Source organism: Peromyscus californicus, unplaced genomic scaffold (assembly GCF_007827085.1).
Source record: "Peromyscus californicus insignis strain IS unplaced genomic scaffold, ASM782708v3 Scaffold_6__1_contigs__length_162567912, whole genome shotgun sequence".
Lineage (NCBI taxonomy): Eukaryota > Metazoa > Chordata > Mammalia > Rodentia > Cricetidae > Peromyscus > Peromyscus californicus.
The window spans coordinates 51,417,527-51,435,359 of record NW_026294584.1 but is presented as its reverse complement, the minus strand read 5'-3'; the positions used below and the strand labels follow the sequence as shown (position 1 = coordinate 51,435,359).

Here is a 17,833-nt window from a genome sequence, read left to right as displayed (position 1 = left end):
GAGTTCCAGGACACCCAGGACTACACAGAGAAACTGTCTCAAGAAAAACCCAAACAAACAAACAAACAAAGGATTTAGATTAATTCCCTGATGCTATCAACACCAGCAGAGAAAAGGAGCTAGCTGCAAATGTATAACTTTGGGGAGGGGGGCATGATTCTCCTTGAATTCCTTTTTTGTTGTTGTTTTGAGACAGAGTCTATGTAGCCTTGGCTGTCCTTGAACTTGCTCTGTAGACCAGGCTAGCCTCTAACTCACAGAGATCAGCCTACCTCTGCCTCCTGAGTTCTGGGATTAAAGGCATGCACCACCATGCCTGATTTGGCCTTGAACTCAGCCATCATTCCCATCTAACACAGCATGTAAAGTGTTTCATACATAAAGTCACATAGATAATTCATACTGACCTTAAAAGAGTTGAGGTAAATCAAGACATCATCAAATTGCTTAAGCAGGAAGAAACACGAAGCCATGCACTGCCTCCCTGGTATTGTATCTAAAATAGGGTTAAGGAAAAGGAAAAAAAAAAACATAGAAATTCATGAAACCAGAAGTTGTCTTCAGTTAAAATTTGAATTACTGTAGAATTTAGAAATAGGAATGCAGCAAAATGTGGTGGCACATGCCTTTAAGTCCAGCACCAGGAGGCAGAGGCAGGTGGATTTCTGTGAGTTCAAGGCCAGCCTGGTCTATATAGAGAGTTCCAAGACAGCCAGGGATACATAGTGAAACTCTATCTAAAATAAAATAATGAATCCCAGGACCCTTTTCTTAGTCCTGATTTTGAAATTGTGGATTCTGCTGGCCCCAGGCTCGAGGGTCAACTCCCCGAGTCCACAGGAAACATATCCCCTGCAAGTATACTGGTTTTGGTATTCCCTAGACTGCCTTTATGGAGCTTTGGTTTCTGCAACTGGTATGGACCTCAACTCAATCAATATGGTCCCGTCTCCACATTTACCTGTCCAACACAACATAGCACCTCCAAATTCAAGCAGGGAAATAATGTGCCATGGAGCTACCTGATTCTGATCTTACACTTCTATTTAAGATAGCAGATGCTATTTAAAAAACAAAACAAAACAAAACAAAAATGACATACAGACCAATGGAATCTAATTGAAGACCCTGACATTAATCCACGCACATATGAACACCTGATTTTTGACAAAGAAGCCAAAACTATACAATAGAAAAAAGAAAGTATCTTCAACAAATGGTGCTGGCATAACTGGATGTCAACATGTAAAAGATTACAAATAGATCCATATCTGTCACCATGCACAAAACTCAAGTCCAAGTGGATCAAAGACCTCAACATAAATCAAGTTACACTAAACATAACAGAAGAGAAAGTAGGAAGTACTCTTGAACGCATTGGCACAGGAGATCACTTCCTAAATATAACACCAGCAGCACAGACACTGAGCACAACAATTAATAAATGGGACCTCTTGAAACTGAGAAGCTTTTGTCAGGCAAAAGACACGGTCAATAAGACAAAAAGACAGCCTACAGAATGGGAAAAACCTTCACCAACCCCACATCTGACAGAGGATTGATCTCCAAAGTATATAAAGAACTCAAGAAACTAGACATCAAAATACTGAACAATCCAATTAAAAAATGGGCTAAAGAGCTAAACAGAGAATTCTCAAAAGAAGAATTACAAATAGCTGAAAGACATTTAAAGAAATGCTCAACATCCTTAATCATCAGAGAAATGCAAATCAAAACGATTCTGAGATACCACCTTACACCTGTCAGAATGGCTATGATCAAAAACACTAATGACAGGCTATGTTGGAGAGGAAGCAGAGCAAAGGGAACACTCCTCCACTGTTGGTGGGAATGCAAACTTGTATAACCACTGTGGAAATCAGTATGGCAGTTTCTCAGAAAATTGGGAATGGATCTACCTCAAGACCCAGCCATACCACTCTTGGGCATATACCCAAGGAATGCTCAATCATGCCACAAAGATACATGCTCAACTATGTTCACAGCAGCACTATTCGTAATAGCCAGAACCTGGAAACAACCTAGATGCCCGTCAACTGAAGAATGGATTAAGAAAATGTGGTACATATATATACACAATGGAGTACTACTCAGCAGAGAAAAACAATGACAGCATGAAATTTGCAGGCAAATGGATGGAACTAGAAAATATCATCCTGAGTGAGGTAACCCAAACCCAGAAAGACAAACATGGTATGTACTCACTCATAAGTGGATTCTAGATATAAAGCAAAGAACAATCAGACTGCAACCCACAGAACCAGGGAGGCTACATAGCAGGGGGGACCCTAGGATGACTGTGGCTTATAATAAGTTTTGGTTTTACTCAATTACTGAGCAAGCCTCAATGAAACATTTCACTATTAGGATAAGAATTTGTATTGTATCAAGCTGATAATAGAAAAATAAATTTAAAAAATTAATAATAAACTTAAAAATTAAAAAAAAGATAGCGGATGCTAGTTTGACATCCTCATCCACTCCATGGCATTCCAAAGATTCCATGCTGGTTAAGGTTTGTTATAGTCTGCTATGTTTCATAATCTAGTTCTGTACCATGTCCCACTAGACTGCAAGCCCACAGGGCAGGGATTCTTGTTTTATGTGCTGCTATATCCCCAATGCTTTAGTAAGTTTTGTTGTACAAATAAAAAAATGAAATAGGGAAAAGAAATACTATTCAATAAATAATGGAGAAACATTTGTGAATCTTCAGGAGCAATTAAAAAAAGTTAACAATCAGTTCAGCAAGTATAATTTTTTGCTCTGTAAACCAGGCTGGCCTGGAACTCTGAGATCCATCTGCCTCTGCCTCCAGAGTGCTGGGACTAAAGACACTATTCCCAGCAGATTTAAATTTTTTAACAGGATAGGGGGTGGGAAGGGAGAAACTCAGTGTAATGACATATATCTGTAATACCAGGACTTAAAAATCTATCTATCTATCATCTATCTATATATCTACGTATCTATCAATCTATCCATCCATCCATCTATCCTCTCTCTGGTTGATTTATTACGTATGCATGTCTGCCTGTACACCAGAAGAGGGCACCAGTTCTCATTACATATGGTTGTGGGCCACCAAGTGATTGCTTGGAATTGAACTCAGGACTTCTGGAAGAGCAGCAAGTGATCTTAACCTGAGCCATTTCTCCAGCCCCTCTTTCTCTCTTTTTAAATATTGTTTATGTGTGTGTGTGAGAGTATTCCACATGCCCACAGAAGCCAGAGAAAGGCATCCAATTCCCTGGAGCTAGAGTTACAGACAGTTGTGAGCAGCCCAACATGAGTGCTGGGAACCAAACTCCAGTCCTCTGCAAGAGTAATACATGCTCTTAACCACTGAGCCATCTCTCTTTCTTTTTTAATGGCCTCTGATTATTTTTTAACATTTAGGGTTTGTTTTATCACATTTATTTATACATTTTGAATTGTGTGTATATGAGTGTGGTCATGAATCTGCTATGGTGCACATGTAGAGGTCAGAGGACAAGTTGTAGAAGTTGGTTCTCTCCTTCTACCATGTGGGTTTTGACAAACTCAGGTCATCAGCTTTGGCAGCAAATGTCTTAACCCACCAGCTCAGCTCACTGGCCTTGAGTTTTAATTTTCCCCTTTTTATGTGTGTGACAAATGTGTGTAAATGTATGATGTGTATGCACGTTTGTCTGTGTATATACCACGGCATTCGTGAGGGGGTCCGAGGACCTCCTCATATGTTGTTCCTTGCCTTCTAGCTTGTTTGAGTCAGGCTCTCTTGCGCTTGGCTGCATATGCCAGGCTAGCTGCCCGGCAAACTTCCAGGGATTCTCTAGCTCCACCTCCCAGCTCACAGCAGCACTGGGATTACAGATGTCCGTCACTCTGTCCTGATGCGCATGGGTGCCAGGGATCCAAACTCAGGTCCTCATGCTTGTATTACAAGTGCTTTACCACGGAGCCATCTGCTCAGTCTGGGTTATTTTCATAAGCAATAAAATATGCTCTGAAGTTAGGCTTTGCTGGATGTGGTGGTGCATGCTGTAATCCCAGCACTTGGGAGGCAGAAGCAGGATGATCATAAATTTAAAGCCAACCTGCTCTACATAGTGAGTTCCAGGCCAGCCAAGACTACATAATAAGACCCTGTCTCAAAACAACAACAACAAAAAAAGTGAAATTTAAAGGTAGATGACCCATGGGGGACAGGAGGTGAATCTGCAATGTGGCATATAAGAAGTTGCTAAAAATTCAGTCAGAACATTTCATATTAAAGCTAATTTAGCGCTGGGCAGTGGAGGTGAATGCCTTCAATCCCAGCACTTGGAAGGCTGAAGCTGGTGGATCTCTGAGTTCAAGGCCAGCCTGGTCTACAGAGTGAGTTTCAGGTTAGCCAGGGCTACACAGAGATACCCTGTCTCAAAAAACAAAAAAACTAATTTAGACTTAAAATTCTCAGGAACTAAGGAGCAAATTTATTCCTATTTATTTATTCTCATATCACACTTTTAAAAATTATACTTATGTTTTATGTGTATGAGTCTTTTGCCTAACTTATGTCTGTGGATCATATGTGTACCTGGAATACATAGAGGACAGAAAAGGACATCAGTTTCCCTGGGACTGGAGTTACAAACAGTTGTGGGTTGTCATGTGGGTAATGTGAATTGAACTCAGGTCCTCTGTAAGAACAGACAGTGCTCTTAACTGACGAGCCATTTCTCTAGCCTCATGTCCTTTATTATTTATTTATTTATTTATTTATTTATTTTTATTTATTTATTTATTTATTTATTTATTTATTTTATTTATTTAGAGACAGGGTTTCCCTATGTAGGCCTGGCTGTCCTGGACCTCACTCTGTAGACCAGACTAGCCTCGAACTCACAGAGATGATCTGAATGCTGGGATTAAAGGTGTGTACCACCACTACCCAGTCTTTTTTTTTTTTCTAAAAAAAAATTATTTTTTTAATTTAATTTTAATTAATTTATTTAATTTTAATTAATTTTTTTCTAAAAAACCTATTTTAATTTTAATTTTATTTTTAATGTTTAATTAACATGTGTGTACATGTGTGGGCATGTACACATGTGAGTGCAGGTGCCTGTGAAGTCCAGAAAGGAATTCTGGATTCCCCTGAGCTGGGGATACAGGCAGTTGTAAACCACCTGATGTGGGCGCTGGGAACTGAACTTGAGTCCTCTGGAAGAGCAGCAAGTTTTCTTAACCACTGAGCCATCTCCCCAGCCCTTTCTTATCCCTCTTTATCGACATGTTCAAAAGGGATAATTCTGATATTTTCTCTTACTGTTGTGTTTATTTGTGGGAGCATCATTATTGCAACAGCTTCCTATATCCCAGGCTGGCCTTCCCATGGAGCCAAGGGCTCCTTGAACTTGTGATCAGCTGTTTCTCTTCGAGGGTTAGAATTATAGGTACCAGCTATCATGTTAGCTTAATGTGGTGCCAGAGATCAAACCCAAGACCTTGTGAGTACTAGGTGAGCATGCTACTAAATGAGCTACATCCTCAGCGCTCCACTCCCATTTCTAACTCCTTGCTTCATAACAAAAAGCATAACAAGAATCCCTCGATGGTTAGACTCCACTAGTCAGTATCAACCAACTCCAGTATGAACTGGGTTCAAAGGACAGACCATAGACATACCACACTCACTAGCCGATCCTCCTACTAACTGGAAAAACTGCTGGGCGATTTTCATGTGATCCCTCTGCAAAACAGAACAGAACTGAGAGAGAGGAAGCAGGCACAGTACTTTATTTATATTGTACTTACGATTACAATGCATTTTCATGTATGTCATTTAACAAATATCCTTGTTTTAAAACATAATCAAGTTCTTATTAGCTTATTATTACAAGCCCCAAGAAAAATACAACCTGAAATTATGTGAAAACTTAAGTAGAGTCCATTAGAGAAGAATCTAACCTCCAAATTCCACCCTAAAATCCATGTAATAAATAAATTTACACATTCAACAAATATGTAACACTGACTGTGTCTGAACTTTGTACAGAAGCCATGGACATAACAAGAATTATTAGACTCCTTTATTTATGCAACGAGGATTTGCTGCCTACATGGAGAGACCCAGAGATGCAAGGCTTATTTATTACATTCTTTGCTTCATCAAGATCTTTTTTTTTTTTTTTTTTTTTTGGTTTTTCGAGACAGGGTTTCTCTGTAGTTTTGCGCCTTTCCTGGAACTCACTTTGTAGACCAGGCTGGCCTCGAACTCACAGAGATCCGCCTGGCTCTGCCTCCCGAGTGCTGGGATTAAAGGCGTGCGCCACCACCGCCCGGCCATCAAGATCTTAATATGCTACATTAACATGGATAAAAAACCTTAGTTTATGTATCTGTCTGTCTGTTGAGAAATGGTTGCACTATCTAAGCCAGCCTGTCCTTGAATTTGAGATCCCTTGCCTTGGCCTGCAGTTATAGGTGTGTGCCACCATGCCCAAGGGCAGCCTAACTTTAGACTGCTCTCGTAGTTCTAAGAAGCTCTTTAGCCAGGCGTTGGCGGCACACAACATTAATCCCGGTACTCCAGATGCAAGCGGATCTCTGAGATTGAGGCCAGCCTGGTCTACAGAGTGAGTTCCAGGACAGACCCTGTCTCAAAAAAAAAACAAAACAAACAAACAAACAAAAAAGCTCTTTAAACCAAGCTCTGGGGAGACTGAGGCAGGAAGACTGAAGATTGGTATGAGCTCAAGGCCATCCTGGAGATATAGTATATGAGATCCTGTCTCAAGAAACCAAAATTAAAAAAACAAAAAAGCTTTTCTAAAAGAGATGTGGGTGTATCCCCAGTGCCTTAAAAGCTTTTCTAGAGAAGGAATTTGTCCCATTTTCTAGGTACCAAATCCATTTTCTGTGTTCGTCAGTAAAGAGACAACCATATTATAATGGGGCTCTTTTAAAGAAATAGCAAGTTTTATGACTACAGCTTTAAAAAAAAAATCTCTACATGATAGAATTGTTTTTGCAGGGATCCTGGACTAGAGGGTTTAAAGAATTAAAAGGAACTGATGGACCAAGGATATGGCTCAATGCAAGTATGTACCAAGCACAAGGGTTTGCTCCCTCACACCCCACCCCAACAACAAAGTACAAGGACCCTCGGAAGAACCCAGTGATCATAAGCTTGTTACTGGTTGCTCATCATCATTCATCCTGGTTTTCACATAACTAGAACTTTGCAAAGTAGGGGTTACCAATGGTTTCATACTCACCGAACCCATTTCCTGGCCAAGGGCTGCATTAACAACTCCCTTGAGAATATACTCCTGGGAAAACACAATCATACCATCAATCAGTTGTGTGGGCGATCCTGTTGACCCCTTGTACGAACTGAGTCCGGTTTGACTCCTCAGGCAAGAGCCCAGATAGCAGCGTTTACCATCGTACAAGCTCAGTCTTAAGCAGAGATGACTCGGTGGGAGGCTGGGGAGACAGCCCAGTCAGCAAAGGACTCGCCATGTAGCATGAGGACACTAGTTCAATCCCCAGGACCCATGGGAGAAAACCACTGTGATCCCAGTGCTGGAGAGGTGAAAACACATTCCTGGAACTTGACAGGCAAGCCAGCCTAACCTAACCAGCGAGCCCAGGCCAGTGAGAGCCCCTGTCCCAAGGAACAGGGGAGACACTGCTTGTGGAAACGCACTACATCTGTGTCATCCCCCCCTCCAATGTCACAAGAACTACGCTGTGGTCCTTTTCCTACAGGACAAAGACAACTTCTGATACCTACTTACAAGATACTTGCTCTATTGGAGTCTTGTAGCCTCATCTATAGCCTATTTTTTCAAGTCTGGGCTCATTCTAGATAGCAAAAGGATGCTGGAGCCTTTCGTTCCCTTGAGAAAAAGCCTTGATAGGCTCCATCCGGTCAGGAAGTATTTTTCATTCAGATTGTTTTCCTTTTCTTTCTTTTTTTTTTTTTTATAAAACATTTATTCAGTGTGTGTGTGCATGTGTGTGTGTGCTCGTGGGTGTGTGTATGTGTACAAGCCATAGCATGCATGTGGCGCTCAGAGGTAGGCTTGGTCTCTTTCTATCCACTATGTGGATTCCAAGGACTGAACACAGGTCGTCAGGCTTGATGGCAGCAGCTTTTACCCACTAAGCCACCTTGGCGGCCTCCTCTGGTCTGGTATTGGATGAAGGGATGCTTACTATGTCCTTAGCACACATGGTGTTGGAGATACAATAGAGACACGGTCCCTGACTGCAGGAGTGAGCGTCCTACTGAGGGGAGAGACAAGCTACAGACACTTACATTAGTAGTGGTTGCTCATTTCATTTCTAGATTTGGATTTTTTAAACACATTTTAATATTTCCAAGCTTTAGACTTTTTAGGAATTAATCGATATTAAGGGACCTGAGTCACATTAATAATAATAATAAGACAAAGCCCAGAACATTCACTCTCCTACAGACAGTCTTCTCGACTGCCCCACAGCTGTGCGCCTGCAGTGCTGCTCCCCACAGCACCTGCCTCACAGAAATGTACGGCACCTCCAATTACCTGGGGTGTAGTAGGTTCCAGGTCCTTGATTAAATTGTAAGCTTCCTGTACATCATCTGCAAGGTAAGAAGTCAGCTGTTACGCGCGCTTGTGTTTCAACAAAGCTCTCTGAAGCACTCCCTGGAAAACTGAGTCTGCAGTATTCAACTCCTCATACAAAATAGGGTGCAGCTTAGTAATAGAGTGCTTTTACAGCAGTGCAGGGCCACACGTGTGTGTGTGTGCGTACACACACACACACACACACACACACACACAAACAAACATACACACAGAAAATATGTTTCATCTGACCATTAATTCTCTATCAAGTTGAAGGTTGTGTAGTTATCCTAAAGATAACAAGTATTTTCCTTTCCAAAAACTGCATGTATGTATGTGCATGTGTGAAGGCATGTGAAGGGTAGAGGACAACCCCAGGCGTCATCCTCAGGGACAGAGTCACTTTGAGACCAGCCTGGCTAGCCAGAGACCCAGGGATCCTCGGTCTCCACCTCCCCAGTGCTGAGATTACAAACACGGGACACTACCCCGGCATTTTCACATGACTTCTGGAGCTGGAACTCAGGTCCCCCTTGGCTTTCTTGGTAAGCACTTTATGGACTGAGTCCTACCCTGGCCCATGAAAACAATTATCTTCAGAAAACTGATACTGAGCCAAAAAAACACCTAAAAAATGCTCAAGTTAAGAATATAGGCTGGGCCAGGCATGGTAGCACACACTTTTAATTCCAGCACTCAGGAGGCAGAGGCAGGTGGATCTCTGTGAGTTCAAGGCCAGTCTGGTCCACAGAGTGATAGCCAGGGCTATTGCAGAGAGACCCTATCTAAAAACAAATAAAGTAAAATAAAATAAAAAGTAGGCTGGGTGTTATGTCAATGGATTTGTATTTAAATAAGAAAACTTGGGGCTGGAGAGATGGCTCAGAGGTTAAGAGCACTAGCTGCTCTTCTAGAAGACCTGAGTTCAATTCTCAGCAACCACATGGTGGCCCACAACCATCTATACTGAGATCTGATGCCCTCTTTTGTCATGCAGGTACACATGCAGGCAGAACACTGTATACATAATAAATAATCTTTTAAAAAAAATAAATAAGAAAGCTGGCACACGCCTTTAATCCCAGCATCCAGGAGACAGAGGCAGGCCTGATCTACAAAGTGAGTTCCAGGACAACCAGAACTGCTACACAAAAAAAACCCTGTCTTGAAAAACAAAACCAAAACAAACAATCAAAAAAAAGTCTTTTTTTTTTCCAAAAAGAAATATATCTTACATACATAACAGTGAAATAACAATGGTGGTCATGGAACTCACTCTGTAGACCAGGCTGGCCTTGAATTCACAAAGATCCACCTGCCTCTGCCTCCTAAGTGTAGAGATTAAAGTCATGAACCACCATCTCCAGCCTAAAAATGATTTAATCTGGAGTCTTTGGAGGTTCTATAATTTGTTTTTGTTTATGCTAGAAATTTTTCATAAAATAATTTGTAAAGTATATTCACTTTTCCACTAATTCATATCTAAAAACAAATTTCTTTTTGCTTATCTATCATATAGAGGGGACTGTTTGCAAGACATGTTCTCACAAAATACACATTTTTCTCAGTAAGTCATAAGTTGCCTGGTTGGCCTCCACCAGGCACCTGAAAAGGCCTCACTGCTAGTTTCAGGTCCGTGGCCTAGCACCCTACTCTGGTAAGTTCTGGGAAGAGCTGCTCCAGGAAGGTTTCCAACAATGAGAGCATCAGATATCACATTCTCTTCCAATCAGAGCATTTCTCCTAAGATACCTGTGTTCCAGAGCAAGAGATGTGGATACTTGGAGCAAATACAAAAGCTGATAGTTTTAAAACAAACCAACCAACCACAAGAAAACGTGAATGTACAGTTTCATGAAACACAAACAGAAAAAGAAAATAAGGAGGAGAAAAAAACTGAAGACAAAGGACATTGATAGAGAACAGAGCAGTAAGAAGAAGAATGGAGGGAGGAAGAGGTGTAGGGCCAGGAGACAAAGAGAAGAGAAGGAGAACAGGACAACTAGTAAGTGCCATGAACTTTGTTTTGTCTCATGACCTTGTTGCAAGTATGTATTTGGAAGTGCTATACATTTAAAGTGCATACAACTAATTCAATCAGATTCAATAGTCTAAAATATTTTCTTCAGAACATGACCAATTTTTCTTACCTTGGCGAAGATAGTAAATCACTAGGTTTAGCCTCGCTTCAGGGATGACGTCAACCAGAGGAGGTAACACCTGCAAAGCCCCCTCGCCTCCTCGGAACACAACCTGCACATAGAGGGGTTACTGCGGCAGCACGGGTGCATGTGCTCACCACTGGGAACGCTGCTACCACACACCCAGGGGTGGTGACAGGAGAGAACTCACTCCCACAAGTCACCCTCTGACGTGCACACGCCTGCCACGGTGCACATGCTTGCATGTGCATACATGCACACACAACAAATCAGCTAAGAAATGTGATTAAAAATTTGAAAGATAAGCAACCAAGTATGTTGTCAGATGATAAGTGTTACAAAGTTAAAAAAACCAAAAACAGGGCCAGTGAGATGGCTCAGCAGGTAAAGGCCCTTGCCGCCAAGACGGACAACTTGGATTCAATCTCCAGGACCCACATTCTTTTTTTTTTTTTTTGGTTTTTCGAGACAGGGTTTCTCTGTGTAGCTTTGCGCCTTTTCCTGGAACTCACTTGGTAGCCCAGGCTGGCCTCGAACTCACAGAGATCCGCCTGGCTCTGCCTCCTGAGTGCTGGGATTAAAGGTGTGCGCCACCAGCACCTGGCACACATTCTTAATTCCAGCAATTGTCCGCTGACCACCACACGTCCACACATGCACGCATACACACAGAAATGTAATAAAAATTTTCAAACAGTTTGTGCCCACTATTGAACTTCCAGAGCCTAGCAGTGTTCAGAACACAGTAAACTCCACAAACACACTGAAACTGAGGTCATCGGGCATGAACTACATCATTTCTCCCTTAGAATATTCATTTCTGTAAGTTTCTCCTGGCTCCTTTAACAAGGGACTTTATCTGCCTCCTTGATCCTCTGAGTTCTAACTCCATCTGACTCTGTTTCTCCATTCATCACTGTATCTTCAGTCTCCCCAGAGTAGCAGCCCCACTTCTCAACCAGAAGCACACACAAGGGTTTTTGTTCTCGTGTAAAATCTCTGCTTGGTTCCTTTGTTCCCGCTGGAGAATGCCCTATTTTTTTTTTCTTTCAATGCTAAACTTCAAAAGCCGTGGCTGACTGCTAATTTCCTCTTACCCTGTCACTCCTTAGCTTCCCCCAAGTTTGTCTTTTGCTCCCAGAACCCTAGTGAACAAGTGCACCCCTTTAACTAAAGGACTTCTGGGGGTGTTGTCTCATGCATCTCTGCGGTCTGACGCTGCAGGGTTTAAGAGGGCCAGAAAAATCACAGCACCATGGCAGTGTCCATCAGCCGGTGGGTGTTACTCAGAAAAGTTACAAAACAAGATGGCTTAGCAGGCGAAGGCTGGGGTTACCAAAGGCTGAACATCCCTAAGACCTGAAAGTTTTGAGTGCTGCTGCTGCTGATGCCATGGGTGGAAAATTCCACACATGACCTCAAAAAGCAGGCTTGGCTGAGTGTGGTGACATTTGCCTTTATCTCAGCAGTAGAGAGGCAAAGACAGGTGGATCTCTGTGAGTTCCAGTCCAGCCTGGTCTACAGAGTTCCAGGCCAGCCTGGGTCTATACAGAGTTCCAGGCCAGCCTGGTCTATACAGAGTTCCAGGACAGTCTGGTCTATACACAGTTCCAGTCCAGCCTGGTCTATACAGAGTTCCAGGACAGTCTGGTCTATACAGAGTTCCAGGACAGTCTGGTCTATACACAGTTCCAGTCCAGCCTGGTCTATACAGAGTTCCAGGACAGTCTGGTCTATACACAGTTCCAGGACAGTCTGGTCTATACACAGTTCCAGGACAGTCTGGTCTATACACAGTTCCAGTCAGCCTGGTCTATACAGAGTTCCAGTCCAGCCTGGTCTATACAGAGTTCCAGGACAGCCTGGTCTATACAGAGTTCCAGGACAGCCTGGTCTATACAGAGTTCCAGTCTATACAGAGTTCCAGGACAGTCTGGTCTATACAGAGTTCCAGTCTATACAGAGTTCCAGGACAGTCTGGTCTATACAGAGTTCCAGGACAGTCTGGTCTATACAGAGTTCCAGTCAGCCTGGTCTATACAGAGTTCCAGTCCAGCCTGGTCTATACAGAGTTCCAGGACAGCCTGGTCTATACAGAGTTCCAGGACAGTCTGGTCTATACAGAGTTCCAGTCTATACAGAGTTCCAGGACAGTCTGGTCTATACAGAGTTCCAGTCTATACAGAGTTCCAGGACAGTCTGGTCTATACAGAGTTCCAGGCCAGCCTGGTCTATACAGAGTTCCAGTCCAGCCTGGTCTATACAGAGTTCCAGGCCAGCCTGGTCTATGCAGAGTTCCAGGCCAGCCTAGTCTATACAGAGCTCCAAGCCAGCCAGGGATTTGTAGTGAGATCTTCTCTCAAGAAGAGGAGGAGGGGTTGGGGATTTAGCTCAGTGGTGGAGCGCTTGCTTAGCAAGCACAAGACCCTGGGTTAGGTTCTCAGCTGGGGTGGGGGGAGGGCGGAGGAGGAGAAGAGGGAGGAGGAGGGGGTGGGGGAGGAGGGGGTGGGGGAGGAGGGGGTGGAGGAGGAGGAGGAGACAAACAAAGCAGAAAGAAAAGCTACAGTCTGCTTAGTGCGCCCAGGGTCTGGCTTGGAAGCACATAGTCTGGTCTCAGTATGTTGTGTGGTTGCTGGAAAACAACTTCATCTGAGCTTAGATTTACTTCAAGCTGTGGCCATCATAACCCAGCCCTAAACCCATTACTCATCCAACTTGACTTTCCACTTTCTCTCGTGCGCATTTACTACTCTCGATCAACCATCCTCTGATCATCTTACACGTCACACTTGTTCTAGATTCCTGTCCTAGATTAGAGTGAACCCTCGAAACACAGCCAATCTTCAAAGATCAAACAACTGTCCTCACTTATGCTAACCCATGAGGGTATGTTCTTCTTCTTCTTCTTTTTTTTTTCCCCAAGGGTCTGCCTTGCCTTTCTTTCCAAATGTGATCCACATTATGCCCTCCCAGTAAGAGGTTCCCTAAGGACAGAGACTGGTATTAGAAATCCATTTTATCCCTTCCACAGTAACAAGGCATTCCTTGAAGTAGTGTAATATTTGCTGGGGGATCTCCTTTTATTCATCTTTAATTGCTGTGATGTACCAAAATAAAATAGGACTCAAGTCAATCAAGATGGGAAACTTACCAGATTGTGCCTGATGAGTTCTTTAGCAAATTCAAAGGGTGAAGAGGCATTGTCCATCAAGCTTTTGAGTTCTGCCTGAAATATAAAAAGGAAAGGCTTATCAAAGTAATAAGCATATAGTTCTTATTTTTTAAGACTTATTTTGTTATATTTATTTATTTTTATTTTTTTAGTTCTATGTAGCCCTGGCTGTCTTGGAACTTGCTATGTATACCAGGCTGGACTTGAATTTACAGAGATCTGTCTGCCTCTGCCTCCTGATACTGGGATTAAAAGCATGTGCCACCACACCAAGCTTATTATTTTCTTAAATTATGTATATGTGTGTGTATCTGTGTGGTTGTGTGCATGTAAGTGTGGGTACATGACACTCTAAAGTTAAGAGTCTCAAGCCTCATACTCAGTAAGAAGTTTAAAAATTGTGCAGGTAAGCTCTTGGTCTCCTAGGGTTAGTTTTTATTTTCAGTGCCAAAGACTTAGAAGTTAAGCTTTTTATTTTTCAGTCTTACCATTGTACCTATATTCTTTTTTTTCTAGGCCAGCCTGGTCTATAGATCGAGTTCCAGGACGGCTTACATAGTGAGACCTTGTCTTGGAAAAAAAAAAAAAAAAACAACAAACTGCCTTACTGCTTGGAGGACAAGAGCAATGGCAACACCCCCATCATACGTCTCTCATGCTGCCTTCAAAACAGCCCTGAAGAGGGACGTCACTGCGCACCAGCACACACACAGAAATGGCACGGGATTCTTTCTCTTTTCATGATTATTTTGAAATCATAAAGGATATTCTGTTCTCTAAAAGTCTGTGATACCATTGAAGATGTTCTGTCCATGATCTTCCAGGGCAAGAGGAATTCTTTTCCTTCTCAGATGAGACTCCGTTCCACCAGCTTTGTTCACGTCTGTCATACAAATTACCAACACCCAGTGCCGCCTGTTCTTAGGACAGTTCGCTAGCCTGGCTTGCTAGCTTGCTCTGAGGCTCTCGTGTGGCTGTAATCTCAGCGCCACATCCACCTCGAATGTGAGTTCTGTGGTTCTCACACTGCAGCTGCCTCAGAAGCCTCTTACTACCTGGCTTGAAGAGGGCACCAAATGCGGAGGGCCAGCAAGTCCTAAGCGTGGCAAGAGAGCCGCCTACGGACAGCATGGAAGGAGCCGCTCACCTTGTGTACATGTGAGAGCTCCGACACTCTGCCCAGGCAGCCTGCCTGCCTCACTGAGCCCTACCCTGTCTCACGGCCTCTGCAGAGCTGTCAGGGACCCAGGCTCCTCAGATCGCACTTTTCAATTATTGGAGATTATTTAATGTTCTTAATGAAAACAACTAAAAGAAGAGGAATTAGTAAAACATTTTAAAACAAGCTGGGCAGTGGTGGTGCATGCCTTTAATCCCAGCACTTGGGAGGCAGAGGCAGATGGATCTCTGTGAGTTTGAGGCCAGCCTGGTCTACAGAGTGAGTTCCAGAATAGACAGGGTTACATGCAAAAAAAAAAAAAAAAAAAAAAAAAAAAAATTGTCCAAAAAAAGTAAGTGAAGGGAAAACAGGTCCTGGAGGGAAAAAGTTACATAAGCCGGTTTCATAGATGTTCCTACCTGTACAAGCTACAGTTAGGAGAGTAAGGGAGGAGGGTCAGGAGCATGAGCAGCCGAATCTGTACAGTAAGACCCTATGATGACTTGGCCCAAACACCAAATAGTACAAGTGGGAGGTCACGTGTCTAAGAAGGCAGATTTGAACACTTAGTAGCACTAGATCCAATGGACACTGAGAAAGATGGGGCAGAGGAAGAGAGAGAGAGATCTAGAAGTTATATCTAATGGAAATAGCGGGTGTGACATGGAGATGAAGGAGAAGAAAGGGGCAGACATCCCAGGTTTCTAATAATGATGTACTGGACATATGAGGTGGCCAGGCAGCCACAGAGCCAGGAACAGACTTTAGAGAAAGAAGCTGAAGCACTGGTTTTAAACATTCACATTACAGTTATATTGTTACACATCATTTAGGTGAAACTATTGAAAATACACTAGATACAACACAGATCATTCAGAAATGAAATTCCGTTTAGAATGTCAGATTTAAAAAAAAAAAACTTCATATAGGGCAAGGTGTTCTGTGTCACACCTTGAATGTCAACACTTCAGAGGCAGAGGCAGGCAGATCTGTGTGAGGTCAAAGCCAGCATGGTGTACATAAGGAGTTGGAGGCCAGGCAGAGCTACATAGTGAGAGCCTGTCTAAAAAAAAATGTTTATACAATTATTTGGTTATAGAATCCCACTGGCAAGGAGCATTACTACAGAGCTATAGATCCTAGAGTTTATGGGCTAACTTGGAAGCTGTTATAAAGTAACTCCCATTAGAACCGAGATCATCAGAAACACATCCACATGCCTACCTCAGCTGCTTTGCCGTTGTAAAGGCGAAAGTGATTGCAAGCCTTAAGGTTGAGTGCGATGGTACTGTCAGGGATTTGCTGGAGGTAAACAGCCAGGACTTCTTGGGACACATCATAGTAATCCAATTTGTAGTAGCAGAGGGCCACATAAACATTGAGGGCCAAGTACTCCCTGTTAGAGAAAGACTCAAGCTGAAGTATATTTCACAGATTGACGGATTAATTCCTGATACAATCATCAAATTGTTTCCAAACAGCTTCCTTTCTTACTAACAAATTCATTTGACTCCTTTCCAGTTTTAATCTGGAATAAATAATCATTACTTTATCATTTCAAGTTTATATAGCAACTGGGTAAGTCTTCTACATACAGAAGTAATATAATAACAGTAAGACAGAGGATGGAAGGACAGAAGGATGCAACATGCTTACAGAACAAAGAAGCTGCATATCCAACAACACATCTGATTTGGAAGGGTACATGGACACAATTCTCATAAGGGAATAAGTGTTTATTATATAGATACTTTAGGAAATCTACTTCATAAAGTTTTCATTTCTAAGAAGAAGGAAAACAAATGTATGTTAAAAGAAGTTTATTATTTAACATTCAGATACTAAGTATGTAAGTCAGTTTGAATCAGATAGAGTTTTGTAGATAGAAAACCTGTCATATTGATTCTAATAGTGTTTAAGGAAAAGTAGACTCCAACTATCATGTTATATTAAGTGTCTAACTGCAAAGCTCAAATGAACAATAAGGCAAAGAACAGGGTGAGGATCTGCCCTGGAAGGAAGAAAACAAGACATAACTAGTGGATTTTTTCTCTTTTTGAGTTGTAATATTTGAGTGTCTTTAAACCAGCTTTGATATTCTATTATAAAAGTTTTTATTAGCATATATTAGTTATACATAATGACTGTTTCATGACATTTTCAAATATGCATATAATGTATTTTGAGGTATTCACCCCCATTACACTCTCTTGTCACCTTCCCACTCCCACCCATTCCTTCCTCTTTTCTACCAGACCCCCTTCATCATGTCTTGTGTGTGTGAACCAATGAGTTTTATTAGGATTACGTATAGAGGCAAGGGTGAGCAGTTAGTTATAGGAGCATGGGCAACTTTCCAGTCCGCTGAAGAAAATGTCCCTCTCTCCTCCCAGCAGCTATTAACTGCTTCTGTCTCCTCAGGTGAAGCCACATAAGCCCCTCCTCTCCAGTACCATTAACTGTAAGTCCTCAAAGAAGGGCAGGGCTTTGTGAGCATCCCCTCCTCTGTATTAGAATGATGAGTGGCCCAATCTTGTGCAGGGAATCACAGGTGCTAGGTATTCAAGAGGGCCCAGAAGGCAGCATTCTTCAGCCTACCACCCTTTCCTCTTGTATTCTTTCCACTCTCTCTTCCTTAATGTTCCCTGAGCCTTTGAGGGAGTGATACAGATATTGCACTTAGAGAAAACCTCTTTGACTTGCTATGAATATCTATAGTTAATGCCACCTACAG

General features: G+C 42.4%; 1 protein-coding gene across 3 annotated transcripts in view; it reads right to left on the bottom strand.

Annotated features, from left to right (window-relative positions):
- The window catches only part of Ttc26 (tetratricopeptide repeat domain 26), a 52,748-nt gene that overhangs the window by 16,108 nt on the left and 18,807 nt on the right, over positions 1-17,833 (bottom strand). For all 3 annotated transcript variants that reach the window (XM_052720896.1, XM_052720898.1, XM_052720897.1), the window contains 7 exons: positions 16,324-16,495; positions 13,920-13,994; positions 10,757-10,859; positions 8,565-8,620; positions 7,266-7,319; positions 5,674-5,737; positions 408-496 (listed from right to left, as the gene is read on the bottom strand). In XM_052720896.1, the coding sequence (XP_052576856.1) occupies positions 408-496; positions 5,674-5,737; positions 7,266-7,319; positions 8,565-8,620; positions 10,757-10,859; positions 13,920-13,994; positions 16,324-16,495 (613 nt within the window). The remainder of the gene's footprint in view (positions 1-407; positions 497-5,673; positions 5,738-7,265; positions 7,320-8,564; positions 8,621-10,756; positions 10,860-13,919; positions 13,995-16,323; positions 16,496-17,833) is intronic.